The sequence below is a fragment of the Erithacus rubecula genome (genome assembly GCF_903797595.1).
Source record: "Erithacus rubecula genome assembly, chromosome: 11".
In the NCBI taxonomy this organism is placed as follows: Eukaryota; Metazoa; Chordata; class Aves; order Passeriformes; family Muscicapidae; genus Erithacus; species Erithacus rubecula.
Window position 1 is genome coordinate 292,285 of NC_136663.1, and position 21,960 is coordinate 314,244.

A 21,960-nucleotide genomic window follows, 5' to 3' on the forward strand; every position below is an offset into this window, starting at 1 on the left:
TGTGCAGGAGGCCCCTGCAGCGCTGGAGCTGCTGCCGTGACCCCTCACAGGCGCCACTGCGGGCACAGCGCCGCACCAAACACCAATTTACTGACCTTGGGAGACGCAGCTTGTCCCGAGCACCCTGAACGTTCCCACAGCCCTCGAGTTCTGTGCTGGCACAGCCACGGAGTCCTGCAGCAACAGCAGGACTGCCCAGAGCCCTGAGCCCTTCCCAGGGGCAGAGAGGGAGCGAGGAAAAGGCACCTGCTGAACTCTGTGGGGGATGGCTGGCCCCAGAGGGAGGGCAGCAGTAGCTGGGGGTACCCAGAGCCTTGGCAGCCCCAGTGAGGCCCCGGGGTCCCAGCCTGGCCCAGCACCCCCAGAGCTGAGCAGGGGCTGCCCCTGGTAATTGACCCGCGCTTGGTGTGAATGGCCGAGTCCCCGCCCTGCCGCGTCACAGTGAACACAACTTGCGTTTGAAAAGAACTTTATTTAAAATCAGCGATTATACAGACTTCCCCTGCCACAGCACACGAGTTCCCAGCACAAGGTCCCCGTGCCCTGGTGGCCCCAGGCTGGGCTGTGCTGGCTCCCACCAGTCCCAATGGTTCCATATGGAAATACAACATGTACAAAAGATCTGCTCCCTCACAGCTAACAGGCATTTCATTAGCCTCAACCCATTCAGCTTTCTATTATTTCTAGGGTAACCAGACTTAACATTTGTCTAATACCAAGAAACCTGGAGAAATCTTCCTTTAGTGACTGCGTGCAGCAGCAGAGCAATTCCCACCACCTTTGTCACCACGCAGACAGCAGAGCCAGCAGGAGTCAGGGCCATCAGCAGGGAAAAAGATCAATAGCAGCATTTTCCATGTGATCTCAAGTTACAGTCATCTACAGAAGAAGGAATTGTGATCACCAGTAGGGAAGCAGTTAAGTACTGAATCCATCGTTAAAAGAAATCGAGTTGAAGACAGGTTTTACCTTAAATAAGATTAAATATATATTGCAAGACACACCACATTCTGCAGGGGCTGCACATACAGAAGCAGAACTGTGGGCAGGAGAGCAGCGTGTGCCCCCCACACCCAATATTCCCACACAACATTGTCAAATTTAAAACTATCACCACTGGTTGAAAGTTGTCCAAGGAGTATTTACAGCACGGCAGGGCCGGGAGAGGCTCGGGGAGCCGCAGGTCAGCCCCGGGAGCGGCTCAGCCCGGCCGTGCCGGCTACCCTGCACAGACAAGCATTGGGGCGGATTAGACACAGCTACAGGCGGAGCCGCGCGGGGACAGCCGAGCACTGCCACATGCTGCAGTGGCCCGGCCCGCACACACGGGGGATGCTCGGGCTGCGGGAACGTGCTGCAGTCGGGCTCCAGCCTGCGCGGGGATCCAGCGGCACGCCGGCCATGGCCACGGCGCTGCCGCCGCTCCGGGAGCAGCTGTCCGTTCCTACACACCTGCGTCGCGTTAGCTCCACGCATTACAGAGAGCAGGCTGGATCTTCAGCGAATAAGTAGGTCCACGATTGTAGATCAACAACAGACTTTTATTGCTTTATACATGTGGTGCTGTTCAAGGCACTGTGGCACGGGCTAGAAACTCGGAATGACTGGTGAAGAGACCTGGAATGCGACACGGCCGGCGCGGCGCGCCGCTCCTCGGCAGCTGCCGCCGCCCCGGCGGGGGCACGGCCCGAGCCCGGCCCTCACATGCCCATCCGGATGCTCTGGATGATCTGGAAGATCGCTGCAAGAGAGCGAAGGGGAGCGCTCGCCGGGCAGCGCCAGCAGCGCCGGGGCCCGGGGGCAGCACCGGGCACGGGGGCAGCACCGGGTACGGGGGAACAGCACCGGGCACGGGGGAACAGCACCGGGCCGGGGGCAGTACCGGGCACGGGGGCAGCACCGGGCCCGGGGGCAGTACCGGCCCGGGGGAACAGCACCGGGCACGGGGGCAGCACCGGGCACGGGGGCAGCACCGGGCACGGGGGAACAGCACCGGGCACGGGGGCAGCACCGGGCACGGGGGGCAGTACCGGCCCGGGGGAACAGCACCGGGCACGGGGGCAGCACCGGGCACGGGGGGCAGCACCGGGCACGGGGGAACAGCACCGGGCACGGGGGAACAGCACCGGGCACGGGGGAACAGCACCGGGCCGGGGGCAGTACCGGGCACGGGGGAACAGCACCGGGCCCGGGGGCAGCACCGGGCACGGGGGAACAGCACCGGGCACGGGGGGCAGTACCGGGCACGGGGGCAGCACCGGGCACGGGGGGCAGTACCGGGCACGGGGAACAGCACCGGCCCGGGGGAACAGCACCGGGCACGGGGGAACAGCACCGGGCACGGGGGAACAGCACCGGGCACGGGGGAACAGCACCGGGCACGGGGGGCAGTACCGGCCCGGGGGAACAGCACCAGGCACGGGGGAACAGCACCGGGCCCGGGGGCAGCACCGGGCACGGGGGAACAGCACCGGGCACGGGGGGCAGTACCGGGCCCGGGGGCAGCACCGGGCACGGGGGCAGTACCGGGCACGGGGGCAGTACCGGGCACGGGGGCAGTACCGGGCCGGGGGCAGTACCGGCCCGCACAGGCAGTACCGGCCCGCACAGGCAGTACCGGCCCGCACAGGCAGTACCGGCCCGCACAGGCAGTACCGGGCCGGGGGCAGTACCGGCCCGCACAGGCAGTACCGGGCCGGGCCCAGAAGCACAGCCCCGGGCCCGAGCCGCCACCGGCTCCGGCCGCCCGCGCGCGGCCGCTCACCTGATCCGCAGACCACGAAGATGAAGAGAGCCAAGAGCCAGGGCCCGACCGACGCCTTCTCCTCCGGGGCCGTTCTCTGCGGGCACAGCACCGCCGTCAGCGCGGCCCGGCCCGGCCCCGCCGCCCCCGCCCGCGCCCGCCCCGCTCGGCCCGGCCCCGCGCACCGAGGTCTTGGCGACGTTGCCCCGCTGGGTGATGTTCTTGCTGTGCTTCTCGTTGGCCATGCGGATGCGCTGCTTGGCCACCATGTCGGCGCTCGGCCCGGTCCGGCCCGGCCGCTGCCGCGTCAGCACCGCGCGCGCCGCACGCCGGGAGCGCGCCGGGGGCGGGGCCGCGCGCCTCAGCCACGGCCCGCGCACGCGCGGCGCGGCCCCGCCCCGCCCGCGAACGTGGCGCGCGCTGCGGCCGCCGCGCCGCCCCCGCCCCGGAAGCGGAAACACCGCTCCGCCGCGCGCCAAGATGGCGCCGCCCACGCCGCTGCTCGCAGGTGCGCGGGGCCCGGGCGGCGGCGGGGCCCGGGCGGCGGCGGGGCCGGGGGCCGGGGTGGGCTGGGGCGGCCCGGTGCCTCTCCGGTGGCGTCCGCCGCGCGTCCCGTCCCCAGCGTGCGCCGCCGCGGCGTGGCCAGGAGCGGCCCGGGTCGTGGAACTCCTGCCGGTGCCGCTCCCGGCGCTGGTCGGGGCTCCGCGCTTCAGCCGCGGGTGGTTGACGCGGGTGCCCGGGCAGCGGCTGCCGGGGCTCGGCGCCCCTGGCGTGCCCGCTGCGCTCTGGGCGCTTTGCGCTGCACTTTGGGAAGTTTCTTTTCGGCCAAAGTCGCGTTCCGTTCCGTGCCTCACTGCTCGGACGGTCCCTAGCGTAGCGATGCGTGCTTTCTGTGTCCGTAGCTCCGGGCAGCGCTGCCCTGGCTCGGCTGGGCTGTCGCGGTGGGTTGGTGTGCTGTGCCTGGATCCGCCTGGAGCGGGCCCGGGCAGCGGGGATCGGTTCGGGGGGCGGTTCGAGGGGCGGTTCGGGGGGCTCAGAGGCTCCCCTGGTCTCCGGGGCAGCGCGTTTGGGGTGGGCAGAGCCGCTCTCCCGGGCCGGGGGCGGTTCGGGGGGCGGTTCGGGGGGCTCAGAGGCTCCCCTGGTCTCCGGGGCAGCGCGTTTGGGGTGGGCAGAGCCGCTCTCCCGGGCCGGGGGCGGTTCGGGGGGCGGTTCGGGGGGCTCAGAGGCTACCCTGGTCTCCGGGGCAGCGCGTTTGGGGTGGGCAGAGCCGCTCTCCCGGGCCGGGGGCGGTTCGGGGGGCTCAGAGGCTACCCTGGTCTCCGGGGCAGCGCGTTTGGGGTGGGCAGAGCCGCTCTCCCGGGCCGGGGGCTGCGGGCGCGGCTCGGGGCTCGCAGTTAGAAGAGCCCGGGGCGGTTCGTACGAGCCGTTTGTGTCCCCCCGCAGTGCGAGGCTCCGAAGGGCTGTACATGGTGAACGGGCCGCCCAGCTTCACCGAGAGCACGGCGTTCCAAAGGTACCGCTGCCCTGCGCAGGGAATTGCTTCCGAAAGCAAAGGTGGACTCTGCAGATGAACGATGTCTGGATTTATAAGGGAGCTCAGGAAGCTGATGGTTTGGAGGGCTTTGCCAGGTGGCAGTCCTGGGCAAGGGGACTGCCTGTGGCACAGAGCTCCTCAGCAGCACAGCAGGAAAGTTGCTGTGCTCGTTTTTGTTAAGAAAACCTTAACCGTGGCACTGTTGGATACTCATGTGCATTTCTTATTTCTTTAGGGATTCTGGAAAAAATTGCAAAGCTGTTGCTTTTAGCAAGGATGGCTCCCTATTTGCCTGGTGCAATGGACAAAAGTGGGTGCATTTTATTATCTTCATTTTTAGCTTGTATGAAACAAGTGGAGTCAATTATGCCTCATTATTTTCTGTGTAAAGGCAGTTGCTGTTAGTGCAAGTGTTTGTATGTGCACTTTAAATGCAGTTCATTGTTGCATCAGTGGCTTTGTTTCTTGACTATCAGATAAGTATTTGCTGTTCTTCTCCTATTTGTAATGCACCTATTCCAGTGCAGTCTGGATATGCATTCCTTGTTGGGGTGGTTTTTTGTTCATGGCTCCCAGTGCCTGGTCTCTGGGGTTAATCTGTTATTAGAGTCCACAGAAAATGGTGGTTCTGCACAGCTTGTGAATGTTACAAGTTTCCTTTTTATGGATCAGGTGTCTTAGAGAGCTCATGCTCCATGTTTATGAGTTGCAGTCAAAAATACGTGTTATGTTTTGACCAGTGGTCACTTCTCTTAGTTTCTGTCATGCTTGGGTGTCTGGTTTTAAAAAATTGTGCTCTTGGAAAAATTTAGTAAAAATAAGGAGGGGGGAAGTGCTTCAGCCAAATACTTGAACAGTTCTCTCAGCTATTAATTGGCTATTGTAAGCATGTTTTATTGAAGTACTGTCTTTTGGTTCCAGAGTCAATGTTGTTAACATCACCAGAGCTGAATTACTGCATTCCTTTGATCTCCCAAAGACAGTTTGCCTTGAATTCTCACCAAAGAATAGTGTTCTGGCAACGTGGCAGGCCTATACAAGTGAGTATTGTAGGGCTGGGGAAGCACAGGGTGTGTGCATGCCCTAACCCCTGGCTGGTTAGGAGTGGCCTCTGTAGCACATTTACTGGTGAGTGAGCAGTACAGAGAGCTGCAGGGGGTTCTGTGGGCAGTCAGGGGCACAGTGCAGAGGGGGGGATGCCATTGTCTGAGAGCAGCTGGTGTTGGCCACCCTCAGGGCTCTGCCAGTGCTCCTGGTTGCTCTGTCAGTCAGTGTGTGTTTTTAAACTCTGCAGAGAGAGCTGTGACTGTGGTGGAGTGGACAAAATCCTGTGAGAGCAAAACACTGGAGTGCAGAACATGTGAGGATGGTTTTTGGTTTGGATAGAAAGCTGTGCAGGTGTTGGTGTTGCAGCCTGGCATGGGGAGCAGAAGCCCTGTGCTGCAGGTGTGAGTTCTTGCTGCAAACAGCCTGAGGCTAGTGGCTACAGCAATCAGCACTCATGGTCTGCTCCCTTGGGGCAGAAATTGCCTGCTTGCAGGGAGTTCAGGTGTGTTTGGGCACTAGCAGAACTGTGAGGTGGGATGGGGGTAAAGCACATTTAAGCCTCAAAGACTGCTATTTTAAAAATTTTATTTTTTGCAGCTGCTAAGGATGGCACAGCAGGGGTGCCCAACCTGCAGCTCCATGATCTGAGAACTGGAAAATGCCTAAAGTCTTTTATACAGAAAAAGATGCAGAACTGGTAAATAAGCCTTCCAGATGCTAATTGTTTACAAAGAAATGTGGTTTTAAGAATCTGATCCAGGTAAATGGAGCTGTTTGAGAGCAGTGCCTGCTGCTAACTGAAAGCCAGAGTCTGTGCTTGTGTCTGTGTGTAGCTGATTGTAAATTAACTCTCACTTTGCCCCACAGAGGAAAGCTGGGCAAACAATAATTAAGTCCACTTGTGTATTTTTTGCTATGCAGCTGTCATTTATCCACATTAAATGTATCATGTTTGAACTTACTGGGCTCCCAATAGAGGGGAAAACAATCCTGGGGTGCTAATGATGAGCATCATTTTGTATTTCTGACTTTTCCTTCCATGTGCAGGTGTCCTTGCTGGGCAGATGATGAAAGCATTTGTGCCAGGAATGTGAACAATGAAGTGCATTTCTTTGAAAACAACGACTTCAGTATGCAAGCATTTCTCTGCCTTTCATCCCTTCTGTAAATGCTGCTTCTTTTGAGGGGAGGTTTTTGTTTTCAGGCTTTTCTTTGGTTCTTCCTTTGCTTGCCTTTTATTTTAAATACTGCTTGCATTCTATTTCAACTTGGAATTCAGAATCATTGTGCTTTTATGAAGTGTGTTTTCACTTTCTTAATTATTTTTTCAATGACAGACATTATATGAAATGCATCTGATTCTCAGTTAAGGAGGCCTGATTCTATATTGTTTCTCATTAATGAGATGCAAGAAATTGTTGTTAGAAAATGTGATCTGATTACTTCCTTGGGTTGTGCATATTCTGTCAATAGACTATTAAAAACGGCTCCTTATAAAATGAAATAGTGAAGCCTGAAGATTTTTACCAAGGAGGTTTACTGTTGGTGGTAGAATATGTGGAATAAATAGATGTTGAAAAGGGAAGAAAAAAGCAGAAAGATAAAAATAAATTAGAACAAAAGTGTAAAGGAATTAAAGAAACCTGAGGGAAGAACAGCAGTATGTGGTTTTAGTTTTGCATTCTTTGTTTTAAATATAAAGTTGATATGAGAGTTATGGCTCTGAGAGATTGAGTGTCCTGAGAATTAGCCCAGCTGGTGTTGGCCAAGGCTGGAATGTCAGCCTGAGCAGCCCTGCTGGCCCTGCACATTGCTGGCTGCAGGGGAGCTGATGCTGTTCCCAGCAGGTGCTGTGGAAGGGGCAGTACTGAGCCAGAGCAGGCCAGGTGGGGAGAGTTATCCCATGGAGCTGGAGGGCAGTTATCCCATGGAGCTGGAGGGGAGTTATCCCATGGAGCTGGGGGGCAGTTATCCCATGGAGCTGGAGGGGAGTTATCCCATGGAGCTGGAGGGCAGTTATCCCATGGAGCTGGGGGGCAGTTATCCCATGGAGCTGGGGGGCAGTTATCCCATGGAGCTGGGGGGCAGTTATCCCATGGAGCTGGGGGGCAGTTATCCCATGGAGCTGGGGGGCAGTTATCCCCATGGAGCTGGAGGGCAGTTATCCCATGGAGCTGGAGGGCAGTTATCCCATGGAGCTGGGGGGCAGTTATCCCATGGAGCTGGGGGGCAGTTATCCCATGGAGCTGGGGGGCAGTTATCCCATGGAGCTGGAGGGCAGTTATCCCATGGAGCTGGGGGGCAGTTATCCCATGGAGCTGGAGGGCAGTTATCCCATGGAGCTGGGGGGCAGTTATCCCATGGAGCTGGGGGGCAGTTATCCCATGGAGCTGGGGGGCAGTTATCCCATGGAGCTGGGGGGCAGTTATCCCATGTGCTGGCACCTGAATGGGACTGAGTCCAGCACAGATCAGGGGAGGAATATCTGCTTCAAACACAAGCTGTGCTCACCTCAGGCTCAGAGGCTTCCTTTGCTTCTTGAATTTCCAAATACCAGGTGCTGGGTTTCAGACATGGGCTTGATTCCAGTTGGTTTAGTAGGTAAAATGATGTGAAATGGCAAACTAATGGTTGTTTGCCTAGAAAAATAGATTCTTTGTGATTGTCTTTACTGGTGTGTGTTATCCAGAGTACAGCCCCATAGAAGGGTGTGGTTAGGACATCCAGGTCATGTGATTTGTCATTAACATTACACATCTGTGGGCTTTTTCTTGGCAGATTCCATTGCAAATAAGCTGCATTTGCAGAAGGTCAGTGATTTCGTGTTGTCCCCAGGAGCACAGCCAACCAAGGTACTTCTGATCCAGCTTCCAGTCTTTACCTTGTTTTCTTAAAAAAGAAACCCACTGTGGCTTTAGTGCAGTGTACTGGTAGTAACTGTGCCCTGTGCTAACAAGGCTTTAAGCTGCAGTGAAATCTTTGTTTCAGGTTGCTGTTTATGTCCCAGGCAGCAAAGGTGCTCCATCCTTTGTCAGGCTCTACCAGTACCCCAACTTTGGGGGCCCCCAGTCTGCACTTGCCAACAAAAGCTTCTTCAAAGCTGACAAGGTGACAATGCTGTGGAACAAAAAAGGTACTGGAACTTCTGCATTGTGTTCATTTTGGATCGACTGACATGGTTTACTGTGTGGGATTTGTGTGTGATTTGCATGTGCTGATAAATCCTGAGGACACCCATTAATGCCTTGCTGAGGTGCATTTCTGCACACCCTGGAGTGCTCAGCACTTTCCTGTGACTTTCATCATTGTGTATTGTAATTGAAAATATTCTATACATGCTGGGAAATTCAGCAGTTGAATGACAAATTCTTATATAACTTTGCATTCAGGGTAGATAATATAGTTGGATTGTCAACATAAGAACATTCATGCCATGATATAATCTCAATCTGTAGAATTACCTGTATGCAGGCATGTCATACCTGGGATGAGTTGACAGGCCTCTGTGCTCTGCTCTTAGTTAGCAAAGAGCTGTTTCAGAATGATTTTGTGCAAATCATTTTACTTCAACCCACGTGGTTTGGAATGCAAGGAAGGTGTTACACACATGTAGAAACCATGCATGGGGACTGTGAGAGACAGGAAAGATTGATAGCTGGAGGCATTTTGGGGTGCTTGTGTCTGGGGAAGGGGCAGGTTGGGCCTTGCCCTGGTGAGACAGTGCCCTGCTCTGCACCCCCCACTGGCACACAGCTTTGGATAACAGAAGAAGTTGAGAAACATTTTATTCAAGGATTGATCAGGATGTTAGGTTTCTGCTGTTGTTTAATATTTTTTTAATAGCTGCTAAGGACGCAGCTGTGTTCACTTGCTTGTGATCTAATAGTAAATGAATAGACTGATCTGACATTTTCCATCTGAGAAAGGAAGGTTTTCAGTCCTTTAGTGTTGGCATTTAGGAAAAGCTCAGTTGAGGAGGGTTGATCCCAGCACTATTAGACAACACGCAGTAGGAGCTCATAGTGGAGCTGGGGTGGCTGTGTGTGTGGTGTGTGTGTGGTGTGTGTGCAGTGGTTCTCAGGGGCTGTGCTCACTCCCTGTGTCTGTTCTCAGCCACAGCAGTGCTGGTGGTTGCCAGCACCGAGGTGGACAAGAGTGGAGCCTCCTACTACGGGGAGCAGACGCTGCACTACGTGGCAGCCAGCGGGGAGAGCGCCGTGGTGCAGCTGCGTGAGTACCTGCCCTGGGCCCCTGCAACTGATTTTTTTTACATGTCAAGCTATCCTTACTGTTAAAGTGTTGGTGCTGGCCCTGCAGAGGTAATTTGGAATGACTGGAGTTATTGTTGCAGACTGCAACCAAAGTTATCAGATGATAGAAGGTTGTTTTTCCCTCTGTTGTTAGAGAATGAGTTCACTGTCAATAATTAGAACACAGCATTTTAGCAAAGCATGAAGAATGACTATGGATTTTATTTTGTCTTGCTCTGAGAAAACAGGGTCTCCCAGCAGCTGTGTGTTTTTCCTTTCCTGTAGCAAAAAGCGGGCCCATCTACGATGTTGCCTGGAGCCCCAATTCGGCCGAGTTCTGTGCCGTGTACGGGTTCATGCCCGCCAAGGCCACGGTCTTTAACCTCAAGTGCGAGCCCGTCTTTGACTTTGGCACGGGGCCCCGCAACGCCGCCTACTACAGCCCGCAGGGGCACGTGCTGGTGCTGGCGGGCTTCGGGAACCTGCGGGGGCAGATGGAGGTGTGGGACGTCAGGAGCTACCGCCTGCTGGCCAAGCCCGTGGCCTCCGACTCCACCTACTTCGCCTGGTGTCCGGACGGGGAGCACATGGTGACGGCCACGTGCGCGCCGCGCCTGCGCGTGGGCAACGGCTACAAGGTGTGGCACTGCACGGGCCGCGTGCTGCACGCGCACGAGGCGCCCTGCCAGCAGGAGCTGTGGCAGGTGTGCTGGCAGCCCTTCCCGGACGGCGCCTTCCCCGAGAGAGCCGTGCGCTGCCCGGCGCCGCCCCGCGCCGCGCCCAGCGCCGAGCCGCAGGCGTACCGGCCCCCGGCGCTGCGCCACCGCCCCGGGCCCAGTGCCAAGCTGGTGAGTGCTGGCGCTGCTGGCTCATGTGTGTCTGTGTGTGTCTGTGTGTGTGTGTGTGCGCTGCGCCACCGCCCCGGGCCCAGCGCCAAGCTGGTGAGTGCTGGCGCTGCTGGCTCCTGTGTGTCTGTGTGTCTGTGTGTGTCTGTGTGTGTGTGTGTGCGCTGCGCCACCGCCCCGGGCCCAGCGCCAAGCTGGTGAGTGCTGGCGCTGCTGGCTCCTGTCTGTGTGTGTGTGTGTGTCTGTGTGTGTGTGTGTGTGTGTGTGTGCGCTGCGCCACCACCCCAGGCCCAGCGCCAAGCTCGTGAGTGCTGGCACTGATGGCTCCTGTGTGTGTGTGTGTCTGTGTGTGTGTGTGTGTGTGTGCGCTGCGCCACCGCCCCGGGCCCAGCGCCAAGCTCGTGAGTGCTGGCACTGATGGCTCCTGTGTGTGTCTGTGTGTGTCTGTGTGTGTGTGTGTGTGTCTGTGTGTGTCTGTGTGTGTGTGTGTGTGCGCTGCGCCACCGCCCCGGGCCCAGCGCCAAGCTGGTGAGTGCTGGCGTTGCTGGCTCATGTGTGTCTGTGTGTGTGTGTCTGTCTGTGTGTGTGTGTGTGTGTCTGTCTGTCTGTCTGTGTGTCTCTGTCTGTCTGTCCGTGTGTGTGTCTGTGTGTCTCTGTCTGTCTGTCCGTGTGTGTGTCTGTCCGTGTGTGTGTCTGTCCGTGTCTGTGTGTCTCTGTCTGTCTGTCCGTGTGTCTGTCTGTCCGTGTCTGTCCGTGTCTGTGTCTGCGTGTCTCTGTCTGTCTGTCCGTGTGTGTGTCTGTCCGTGTGTGTGTCTGTCCGTGTGTGTGTCTGTCCGTGTGTGTGTCTGTCTGTGTGTGCGTTTTGGGGAGGGACATGTGCAGAGTGTCCAGGCTAACAGCATCCTGCAGCCTGGAGGGGTTTTGGTGCCCTTCTGTGGAACTTGGCTCACAGTTGTGTGCCAGACAGGTCTCATGTCTTTGGCACAAACACTGTCCTTCCACAGAGCATTTGCAGACTTGGGTAATACTCTTGGTGGAAACACTGAACTTCAAGTACAGCTCGTGGTGAAACTGAGTGCTCTGGTCAGGGCACAAGCCTCTGATCTGGGTGGCTTGACTTGCCAGTTCTGACCCCAGCCAGCCTGAGGCTTGGCTGGCCTCCCAACAGCCACTCTTTCTTGCTGGTTTTTGGGGTTTTTTAAGGTAAATGTGCTTACTAGAGATTGGATCATTAGTAAGTCAGCTGCAGCTTAAACACATTTCAGTACAGTGACCGGCTTGTATAATTAGTTTCTTTCTGCAGGTTTTCAAAGTAGGCTGAGTAGCAGCTAATTCCATGTAACAGCTGCACCCTTGATGCTTGAGTCCTGGAGAGTTTTGATTTTGAGCCTGGTGCTTTTGCAGGATCCTGAGCCTGCCAGCAGTCTGTGAGTGTGCTGAGGGCTCCTCTCACAAACTCCGTGAGCACAAGGGAGTAGGGAAAAGATAACAGTCAGTAAAATAATTCTGCTTGCTTGTATGGGCAGAAAATCTCATCACATGCATTAAAACAATGCAGTGCCACAGTTAAGAGTTATCTTAAACACCAAACAGCCCCCACTGCCCCCCAAGAATCCCCCATCTCCCCTCCCATCACTCAGCCTTCCTCTCTGGTCATCAGGAGCTTTACAAAACTGTCAACAACACCAAAATGCCAGGCTTCAGTTATTTTGTGCTAGATTATACCTCTTAGATTTTATTTTTTTCCTGAGATACAAAATGCAATGGTTTTGGTTTTTTATGGGAAATCTATGAAATCATTAGGGCACACATGGTAGTCCTATGCAAACTTGAGTGGATGAGTTTGAAACCCTTTTCACCCTTCCTTTCTTTCATTTTTCTTTCTGGTGCATCTTTGCATGTGTTTCCTTGGGTAGATTTTGGGCTTTCTGTGCCAACATGGAATATGGGGTTTAACCATTCTGTATATGCATTTTGCAGCATGAGGATGAGCCACCCCAGAACATGAAACCCCAGGGGGGAGGTGGTGATAAGCCAATGTCTAAAACAGCTCTCAAGAATCAGAGGAAACATGAAGCAAAGAAAGCTGCTAAACAGGTACTGCAAAGGTCATTCTTAGAGGGCTGATGTTAATTAGTTTCCCCAGAGGGCAGGGGTCAGTCTCAGCAGTGCTGGGAGCACTGAGAGCCCCCCACACGTGGCGTGGGCAGCAGAGTTCAACCAGAGTAAAGCAGCTACAAAAGGGGATTCAAAAGGAGCAGCTCTGCTGAGTCACTGCAAATGTTAGCTAAAGTCAGTGGAGACAGAGTGATTCTGACTCCTGGCATTCTGCAGAATGTGTTTTGGTTTTAGATAGCAGGTAAGAGCAGGCTGGGTGCTCCCAGCAGGTCAAGGCTGAGGTGTGTTTGTAGGGCAGGCCAGAGGCAGCCTGTCTGTCATTTCTGGACTTACTGTTCTTTGACTAGCTAGACAAAAGTCAGCTTTTGGTATTAGTTTTCCAATCTCTAAAAACCTCTGAAGCAACAATTTCTTTAAATGCTATTTTAAAAAATTTCTAGCACTGGTTTTGAGCCCTTTCTTTTGCTTCAAAGACAATGACCCAGTCTGCTTTGTAACATATTTGTGTATATGTTTGTCATATCACCTTTAAACTGATGTTTCCGTGTGCTGTGTGTGGTTGGGCTCTCAAGGAAGTAGAAATTAAACAAGAAACAGCATGTGAGCTGTTCCAGAAAGCAGATGAATAAATAATAGAGTACTTCAGAGAAAGTCATGCTCAGATTTTGGAATACACCAGCAAACTGGGGAAAGCAGGAATGTTGAATGGATCCTCTTAAAGTGATTAAAGATTTTTCATTCTCTTTGCAATCAAAGGTGTTTTCTAGATTGTGTTTATGTGTCTACAGGAAGCCAAAGCTGATGCACACCAAGGCCCTGCCCAGGACAAGCCCCCAGAGAGTGCCCAGCAGAACACTGTGCCTGCCATGACCACGGGAGACCCTGGACTGGACAAGAAGATAAAGAATTTGAAAAAGGTGTGAAGGGATTGTTTGTGTATCAGACAGTGTTTCTCCAAGGGCTGGTGTGTCAGACCTGGTGCAAGGTGAGCTGAGCTCAGGAGGGTGCACACACCAGTTTGTGCCCAGCTCCCTCTGCCCTCCCCTGGGCAGCACTGGAGGCCAGGGTGTCCCAGGTTCCTGAAGGGCCCATCATGGAGTTTTTAAAAGGAGCCCTTGGCCCCAGGCAGGACTGCAGCCAGCTGAGGGTCAGCACTGGCAGGTGCTGGGGCTCAGACAGGAGCTCTGTGCATTCTGTCCTTGCTGGGACCTGCACTGGCAGGGCAGCAGTGTCCTGGGGTGTGCCTTGTGAGGACAGAGTTTACTGCCAGTCTGGAGAATTCCAGAGCAGAAATGGTTAAGTTCTGGCTGGAGAATCTTTCCCATTTCTCTTGGCTGCCTCCTGCTGCTCATAGTCTCTGGATTAACATTCCAGACTTTCTGAGGAAAATGTGTGGTGGAGAGGGATGGTGATGGAGTAATTTCCAGGTTTGGACCTCCCTTCAGTGAGGCAATGCCTGGTGTTTTTTTCAGATGAAGTACTGCTGTTCTCTAGGTTCTGTTCTTGAAAGAAGTGTCTGTTATGGGTGGGAAATTCTGGGCAGAGCATCTGGAGATGCTTAAGGGATTGTCCCTTCCACAGAAGCCTGTCTCCAGATGTATCAGGTGATTGCAAGTGCAGCAACTTATAGGAGTTTTTTCCTATTCTTGTGTCACCAGTATTTTTGTGTTAGAGTGGCTTTTTGTATTTTGTTTTTCAGAAACTAAAGGCAATTGAGCAGTTGAAGGAACAGGCAGCTGCTGGCAAACAGCTGGAGAAGAATCAGGTATGGTTGAGATCTGTATAGTTTATTCCAGGTTCATTTTATAATAAGCTACATCTGTGACATTTTATGCTTTTCTGCTCTAGGTGGAGAAGATTCAGAAAGAAGCTGCCCTCCTTAAGGAACTGGAAGACCTAGAACTGGGTGTTTAAATCTTCCTCGAGCTCCAGTGTGGTGCTAATGCAAGTTCATGCAAAATGTAGTTTGTTAAACATTTCAGCAAATGACCAAGGGTGCAAAAGTCCGCAGATTTGCCGCTCATTTGCCTTTAAAAGAGAGTTTTCTAAGGATTTGTGCCCACGAAGCTGTAAGCAAGTGACGAGTATCAATCAGCCGGTTCTGCCGCCGCTCCAGCGAGAAGTGCGCTCCTTTCCTGAGCACGTACTGCCTGAACCAGATTGTTTTCCTGATTTGGAGGGAGAAGGGAAGGCGATAGAGACATTGGATAGCTTTATTCTATTTAATAAGAGACGCGGTCTTTATGCAATACGGGGTGTAGAAAACCATAAAGAGAATTTAATATCAGCGAGCTGTGCGAGCCGTGTGTGACCGCCAGGGGGCGCGGCGCTCCGCCGGCCCCGCCCATCCCGCCGGCCCCGCCCCAGCGCCGGCCCCGCCCATCCCGCCCGACCTTGGCGAGCGGCGCGCGCGCGGTGCCTCAGCGGCGGCTGCGGCGGTGAGATGCGAGCGGCGGGGCTGTGGCGGCTGCTGCCGCTGCTGCTGCTGGCGGGGCTGGCGGCGGCTCCGGGCGGCGGCGGCGCCGCGGCGGAGCAGGGCGGGCTGCCGGCCAAGAAGCTGCGCATGGCCTACGCCACCGGGCCGCTGCTCAAGTTCCAGATCTGGTGAGGGGCGCCCGCCAAGATGGCGGCGGCCAAGATGGCGGCGCCCGCCGGGCCGTCGCCTCTCTCTCCCTCCCTCCTTCCCTCGTTCGTTTTTCTTCCCCTCCTTTCCGTCGGCGCTGCGGCCGCCTCCTTCGCTGTTGTGGTCCGTGCAGGGGCCGAGGCCGCTCCGCCCCGGGCCGGCTGTCGGGGCGCCGGGCCTTCTTGGAGCGTGGGCGGCGGCACCGGGCCGCGGTGGCGGCTCCTTCAGTGGGGCCCACGCTTCGGCCACCCGGCAGAAATCCGCGCTTTTCGGGCCCTTTAGTGCCGCGTATGGCCTTGTGCTGGTGCGGGACTGACGTTTGGGAGGGCTCGCTGTCTCAGCAGTGTCTGTAATTCTGTGTTTGCTTTGGTGCAGTGCCCGTATGGCGGTCGGTGCGCTCGGGCAGCTTTGCAGCGTTGCGGCGGTGCCAGCAGCGCTGAGCCGCCCGGCGCACGGAGCCTGTGTGCGGGCAGAAGCCTCGGGAGCCCCGGGGCGCTGCTCGGCTCGGCCTCGGAGCGGAGCCTGGGCCGGGCCCGGCGGCTCCTGAGGCACCGCAGAGCCGCTCGGGGGTTCGGGGCCTTTGGCGCTTTACCGCAGTCTGATGGGGACGGCTCGGGAATATTAAACTCCTGCAGTCCGTGTCCTGCGGACGTAGGGGTGGCTGGGAGTGACATCGCCTGTCTGGGATCCCAGACAGTGCTCGAGGGATTCAGACGGCACTATGTGAAGATATTTTTCTTTTCTTTTTTTTTTTTTTTGGGCACAGAGCAAGGGATTGCTTTTATCGAGTTGCTGAATTAATCCCTACTTAACGGATTTTTCCAGGGAAAGCAAGTCATCTGCTGTGCAGGGGGTGTTTCCAGAGTTCTGTGCTGGGATGTGGAGCAGGCCATCCCGGCACACTCGGGGCTCACTGTTGGGATTTGCCTAGTGCCATTTCCCTGCGGGTCGGGCTTTCTCTGTGCCACAGTGTGGCTGTTTTAGGCGGGGCTCTGAGAGCTGCCAGCAGGGGCTGTGCCGCTGCCCTGTGACGGTGCTGTGTGACGGGGCTGTGTGTGTTCAGTGTCTCCTGAGGCTACAGGCGGGTGTTTGAGGAGTACATGCGGGTCATCAGCCAGCGGTACCCAGACATCCGAATCGAAGGGGAGAACTACCTTCCTCAACCCATCTATAGGTGAGCCTGTCCCTCCTGCGTGTCTGTCTGTCTGTCTGGCTGCTTTCCAGGGTAAGCACACGCCTTTGCACTGACATAATACTGACAGTGTCAACTTCAGGGGACTTGATGTTGTGATTCCATACAAGTGTGGTGGTTTTCTGCCTTCCAGGTAGCTGCCTTAGTTTTCCATGCAAGTATCACTATCTGGATATCTGTATGATGAGGCCTGTCATATCCAACTTAAAATAAATTACGTGACTGTTTTTTTAAACAGTGAATTTCCCCAGCTTTTCTTCATGCTGTATCTGGACATAAATTAAATTTGTTGCTCAGACTTACGCACTTAGTGCCAAATCCCTGTAATGGGTTAAGGACACAGATGAAAGCTCAATTTTACCATCTGAATCAGAGCTCACCTGGGGGGATGCGCTGCCAGAGTGGCTTTAGCTGCAGCTGTGGGGGAGAGCCCAAAGCAGTTCAGAAGGAGCTGAAGTGGTGCTATTCCTGTTCCCTAAGGCAGCGTGCCCACGCTGCAGGGTGGTGCCATAGTTCCTGGGTGGCTCCTGGAGCAGTGCTTGGCCCCCTTTCTGGCGGGGTTGTGGTGGTGGGAGGCTGCAGGGCCTGGGTGTGGGCTGACTGTGGGCAGCTCTGCATCTGGGCTGCTGTGCAAAACAGGGCCTCACTGGGAGTGTTGTTCATGTGTGTTGCTTTTTGGTTTTCTTTGTTTGATTTGGTTTGGAGTTTTTTTTACCTTGAGTAAACCTTGAAGAATTTTGTACTTCCTCTGAAACATTTGATTCTACACTATCAAAATTCTCCTAGTGAGGTGAATTACAGTCATGTATTGTGAAGTAGGAGCTGTACCTTTCAGTCACTGGTGTGTATTGTCTCCAACAGGCACATAGCATCCTTCCTGTCTGTCTTCAAACTAGTATTAATTGGCTTAATCATCGTGGGCAAGGACCCATTTGCTTTCTTTGGCATGCAAGCTCCAAGCATCTGGCAGTGGGGCCAGGAAAACAAGGTAAAGGACATACTTCTCTTAGCCTGAAAAAGCAGCTCCAGAGTTACTTCATGAGGGTGCTCTGTGAGTCCCTCAGTTCTGACTGATGTACCTTTCATATGCTACAGCCTTACAGTGGAATAATTCTTACCAGTTGTGCTTTATGCTTTTGACAAACCCAGGTGGTGCTTCTGTGATCTCCTTCCAAGCTGCTGCTACTGCAGGAGAGCAGCTGATGTTAACTTGCTGACAAAGATGATAAAATAGTTGTTTATTTTGTAGGGCTCAAGAGCAGCATTTCCAGCCAGTATTGTTGATGTTAAAATTACAGCTGCCTTCTCTGTTGTCTCTTAACTGTTTTTCAGTTGCTGCTTCCATCAGACTCCTGATAGATTAGGCAGCAATTAGAAGGGCGTTAGAAAAATGAAGTTGAAATGTTGTGGGTGTTTTTGGAGAGCAGGCTGGCATGACATTGTGGGAGAATATCCTCATGAGTCAGTACTGATGATGCCAGCAGATTCAGGGTGTTGTACTCTGATATAGAGTAACCTCATTCCAGATTTATTCCACTAAACTAAAGTAATTTGCAGAGCTTCGTGCCTAGCTGCCCAGTGCCCTGCATCTTTCACTGGCCAATTTGCATTTGGTAATATTTCCAGTTGGATGAAATGGGCCAACTCTGTGCCTGGCTGGGCTGGCTGCTGTCCCTGTGCCAGGCCCTGCAGTGTTGCAGTGACCTGTGTGAGTGTGCCTGTGAACAGGAAAAGGAAATTAGAGAGGTGCTGGTGTGAGGGAGGAGCTGCACTGCAGAAGATGCAATCCTCTCCTCCTTACCCACACGCACAGAAAATTCCCCATGAAGAGCTTGGAGGTGTGCAGGAGGGTCAGTGGTTCCTGAGCACGTGTGACTTGCCTTGCTCTGCAGTTTGTGGCTGGGCCCTTGGCTCTGGGATCTGGAGATGGCTGTGCCAGTGACAGGCTGTGTTCCCGTGTCACACTGCCAGCCCCCTGTGCTGGCACCAGGGATGGCAGGGGGCTGCAGATGGGTGGGTTTGGAGCTGGTTTGGTGCTTTTCTGGGGAAGGCAAGGTGCAGTCTGTGTGAAAAGAGGAAGGGGAGGTGTCTGTAGATGGGAACATTCCTTGAGCATCCTCAGAGGGAGTTCAGAGGCATCCATGAACAGCAGCAGGTGTGCTGGTATGGCTGAGGTCTCTGTGCATCTTTGTTCTCTTTCAGGTGTACGCCTGCATGATGGTCTTCTTCCTGAGCAACATGATTGAGAACCAGTGTATGTCCACTGGGGCTTTTGAAATCACTTTGAATGGTGAGCTGAGACTTTGTTTGGGGAGTGTCACATATACACATGTGAGAGTGGGGATGGGAGAATGAGAGATGGTGTCAGGAAATTCATATCCCAAGTGTGATCTGTGGAAATCGCCATCCAGGTGTTGTCTGTCACAATAAATGATGAAAATCACAGAAGTCAGATATTCTAGAATGGCTCTGTAAAAACTTACTCAGTGGGATATTTGGTCCCTTGGAATAATTGCATTAGATTCTTTCTTTGTATGTGATTTGCATTAAATAAGAAACCATCAGCTAGGGGTGTGTACTCTCCAATTAGATGCTTTCCCTGTCTGCTCTGCAGCATGCTTTAGCCTTGGAACCCTAAAGAATGTGTTACTAATACTGGATTATCGCTACTGGTGGGCAGCAGTACTGATTTTGCAGGTTGAGAGGAATGTCAGTGGATATTTTGCACCTCCATCAATATGATACACTTCTAAATGGAAGCATTAGACACTCTGCTCTCCTAGTTGGGCTGGGGTTCAGCATAGCCAGAGGTTTGGAAGCATTGTTGCTTCAGATGTTTCCTCAACATAGATCAGTACCAACTCAGCTTCCTAGAGCTTCTCAGTTCCATGTTTACACCAGCTCTGCCTGTGTTCTGATGCTCCCAGTGTAACTGTGCTTTTCTCCCGTGTTCTGTGCTAGATGTCCCAGTGTGGTCTAAACTGGAGTCTGGCCACCTCCCTTCCATGCAGCAGCTTGTACAGATCCTTGATAACGAGATGAAGCTCAATGTGCACATGGAGTCAATGCCCCACCATCGATCATAGCCCCATCGATCAGCACTGAAACTTCTCGTAAGTGTCCTGCAGTCACCAGTGCATTGCCCAGGTGAGGCAGGCACTGGAGTTCAGGACTGTGTGCTTGTTCAGTTCAGTGTTTCTCTGGAGAGCCAGCTGCCATCATGGGAAACTGCCACTAGTGGTGCAGCAGGCTCGCTGCAGGTGTGACCCTCCCTTAGTGCAGGTGTGCAGCAGGCTCGCTGCAGGTGTGACCCTCCCTTAGTGCAGGTGTGCAGCAGGCTCAGTGCAGGTGTGACCCTCCCTTAGTGCAGGTGTGCAGCAGGCTCAGTGCAGGTGTGACCCTCCCTTAGTGCAGGTGTGCAGCAGGCTCAGTGCAGGTGTGACCCTCCCTCGGTGCAGGTGTGCCCCAGCCCCCTGCAGGTGTGCTGTGGCACAGGTGTCCCTGGCTGTGGCACGGGCTGTTCCCTGCTGTGGCACGGGCTGTTCCCGGCTGTGGCACGGGCTGTTCCCGGCTGTGGCATGGCTGTTCCCAGCTGTGTCACAGGTGTCCCTGGCTGTGGCACGGGCTGTTCCCGGCTGTGGCACGGGCTGTTCCCGGCTGTGTCACGGCTGTTCCCTGCTGTGTCACGGCTGTTCCCGGCTGTGGCACGGCTGTTCCCGGCTGTGGCACGGCTGTTCCCTGCTGTGGCACGGCTGTTCCCTGCTGTGGCACGGCTGTTCCCGGCTGTGGCACGGCTGTTCCCCGCTGTGGCACGGGCTGTTCCCGGCTGTGTCACGGCTGTTCCCGGCTGTGTCACGGGCTGTTCCCGGCTGTGTCACGGGCTGTTCCCTGCTGTGTCACGGCTGTTCCCTGCTGTGTCACGGCTGTTCCCGGCTGTGGCACGGGCTGTTCCCGGCTGTGGCACGGCTGTTCCCGGCTGTGTCACAGGTGTCCCTGGCTGTGGCACGGGCTGTTCCCGGCTGTGGCACGGGCTGTTCCCGGCTGTGGCACGGGCTGTTCCCCGCTGTGGCACGGCTGTTCCCCGCTGTGGCACGGCTGTTCCCCGCTGTGGCACGGCTGTTCCCGGCTGTGGCACGGGCTGTTCCCGGCTGTGGCACGGGCTGTTCCCGGCTGTGTCACGGCTGTTCCCGGCTGTGTCACGGCTGTTCCCGGCTGTCACAGCTGTTCCCGGCTGTGTCACAGCTGTTCCCTGCTGTGTCACGGCTGTTCCCGGCTGTGGCACAGGCTGTTCCCGGCTGTAACCCAGGTGTCTCTCTGCAGGCGTTGGGTGGTGGTTCCCGGGCCGCGTGGCGCAGACCCATGAAGGCCTGCACTGAAGACAGCTGCTGTTGGTGCAGGCTGGATGCCTCTCCTGCAGCCACGTTGTGCCTCCTGGACAAACACTCAATGAGCCCTGTTTCGGTGCTGGCTGGTCCACACTGCACAGCCACGAGTGCAATAATACTGTATAGTTTTTTTAAGACTTCATTCGACCAGTTCATAGATCAGCAATGCAGGCATTACTAATGGTAACTTATTTTATATTCGTGTTTCACACAATGGCAGATTGAGTTGATACCTAATTTTTCCTTGGAAAAAGAAAAGTTTGTTTAATCTGTTGTATTTTATATGAATTTATGTTCTTTTTGTAGTTTAAAATGAAGTTATAGGAGTGTCTGATATTGTCCTAAATTGTTGAGTAATTGATAGTTGTCTATCAAATCTCTTTAATGTGGTTAAAACAGGTTTGTATATTTTTCAAAATCTATGGCAGAGTCGAACAGTACATTATATACTGAATTATATAAGCAAAATTATATGCAGAATAGTTACATCATTCGGTGACTTTGGTGAAAATTAAGATCAGCTATTCTTTAATCATGTGGGCCAGCTCCAGCAGTTCTTCCTTGGCCATCTGAGAGATGAGCTAGGCCCTCCTGCTGTCCTGAATAAGAACCCAAGAACATTAATTGAAATAAAGAGTTCCCATTTCCTGTGTGAAGTACCTTGTTTGTCACTGATGGACATTCTTGGACTGCAATTGAAAAACTGCATAAAAAGCCAACTTTCCAGTTCCTGACCTTGTATTGTCTTGTGTAAGCCCCTGAGAACCTCCAGTGCAGAGAAAGGGACACGTGGGGCTTGGCCTTATCCTCAGGCACTTACCACAGTTCCTGTGTGCCCTCCCTGGGGGCAGCTAGCCAGCTGAACCCCGAGTTTCAAAGGCAGCTCTGAGAGGCTTGGAGGTTGCTCACTGCAGCCCCACAGGTCTTTAAATACCCACTGCCAGCTCTGTGCTCGGAGTGCTTGAACCAAAGCCCATCCCAGGCTGCAGCTGGCGCTCCCTGGAGCCCAGCACAGGTGCTTGCTCTGGGCACCCAGGGCATTTGTCGCTCTCTGCACCTTGTCTTGTACCTGCAGCTGGCTGAGCTGCTGTGGGCACAGGCACCAGCAACTCTTGGGCCATTCCTTCTTGGCAGCAGTGGCAGAGCAGTACACCTGTACCTGTGTGGGTGACTTTGGCAGATACCTGCTGTGTACCTGTCTGGAGGCTTGGCTGTGCTCACTG

The 21,960-nt window shown here is 54.6% G+C and overlaps 3 protein-coding genes across 3 annotated transcripts; 2 read left to right on the forward strand and 1 right to left on the reverse strand.

Moving 5' to 3' along the window:
• Positions 1–452: 452 nt before the first annotated feature.
• Positions 453–3,110, reverse strand: SERP1 (stress associated endoplasmic reticulum protein 1). Its single transcript, XM_079315142.1, has 3 exons — positions 2,929–3,110; positions 2,765–2,840; positions 453–1,741 (listed from the first exon to the last, which is right to left on the reverse strand). The coding sequence occupies exons 1-3, from the start codon at positions 3,010–3,012 to the stop codon at positions 1,701–1,703; spliced, it is 201 nt and encodes a 66-aa protein (XP_079171268.1). The 5' UTR covers positions 3,013–3,110; the 3' UTR covers positions 453–1,700.
• Positions 3,111–3,149: 39 nt separating this feature from the next.
• On the forward strand, positions 3,150–14,824 carry EIF2A (eukaryotic translation initiation factor 2A). The gene is made up of 14 exons (XM_079315111.1): positions 3,150–3,251; positions 4,187–4,256; positions 4,513–4,587; positions 5,199–5,317; positions 5,922–6,021; positions 6,372–6,454; positions 8,103–8,176; positions 8,313–8,457; positions 9,438–9,554; positions 9,860–10,422; positions 12,400–12,516; positions 13,326–13,454; positions 14,237–14,302; positions 14,386–14,824. The coding sequence occupies exons 1-14, from the start codon at positions 3,224–3,226 to the stop codon at positions 14,449–14,451; spliced, it is 1,752 nt and encodes a 583-aa protein (XP_079171237.1). The 5' UTR covers positions 3,150–3,223; the 3' UTR covers positions 14,452–14,824.
• Positions 14,825–14,926: 102 nt separating this feature from the next.
• Positions 14,927–21,393, forward strand: SELENOT (selenoprotein T). The gene is made up of 6 exons (XM_079315137.1): positions 14,927–15,141; positions 16,224–16,334; positions 17,214–17,340; positions 18,555–18,642; positions 19,314–19,465; positions 20,673–21,393. Exons 1-5 carry the CDS (start codon positions 14,981–14,983, stop codon positions 19,436–19,438), a joined length of 612 nt encoding a protein of 203 aa, XP_079171263.1. The 5' UTR covers positions 14,927–14,980; the 3' UTR covers positions 19,439–19,465; positions 20,673–21,393.
• The last annotated feature ends 567 nt before the right edge of the window (positions 21,394–21,960 follow it).

Coding starts and splice junctions, on each gene's coding strand:
- SERP1 (XM_079315142.1), bottom strand. CDS start 3,012: ATGGTGGCCAAGCAGCGCATCCGCATGGCCAACGAGAAGCACAGCAAG. Junction 2,841..2,928: donor GCAACGTCGCCAAGACCTCG/GTGCGCGGGGCC, acceptor CTGTGCCCGCAG/AGAACGGCCCCGGAGGAGAA. Junction 1,742..2,764: donor CTTCGTGGTCTGCGGATCAG/GTGAGCGGCCGC, acceptor GCTCTCTTGCAG/CGATCTTCCAGATCATCCAG.
- EIF2A (XM_079315111.1), top strand. CDS start 3,224: ATGGCGCCGCCCACGCCGCTGCTCGCAG. Junction 9,555..9,859: donor GAGCGCCGTGGTGCAGCTGC/GTGAGTACCTGC, acceptor CCTTTCCTGTAG/CAAAAAGCGGGCCCATCTAC. Junction 12,517..13,325: donor CAAAGAAAGCTGCTAAACAG/GTACTGCAAAGG, acceptor ATGTGTCTACAG/GAAGCCAAAGCTGATGCACA.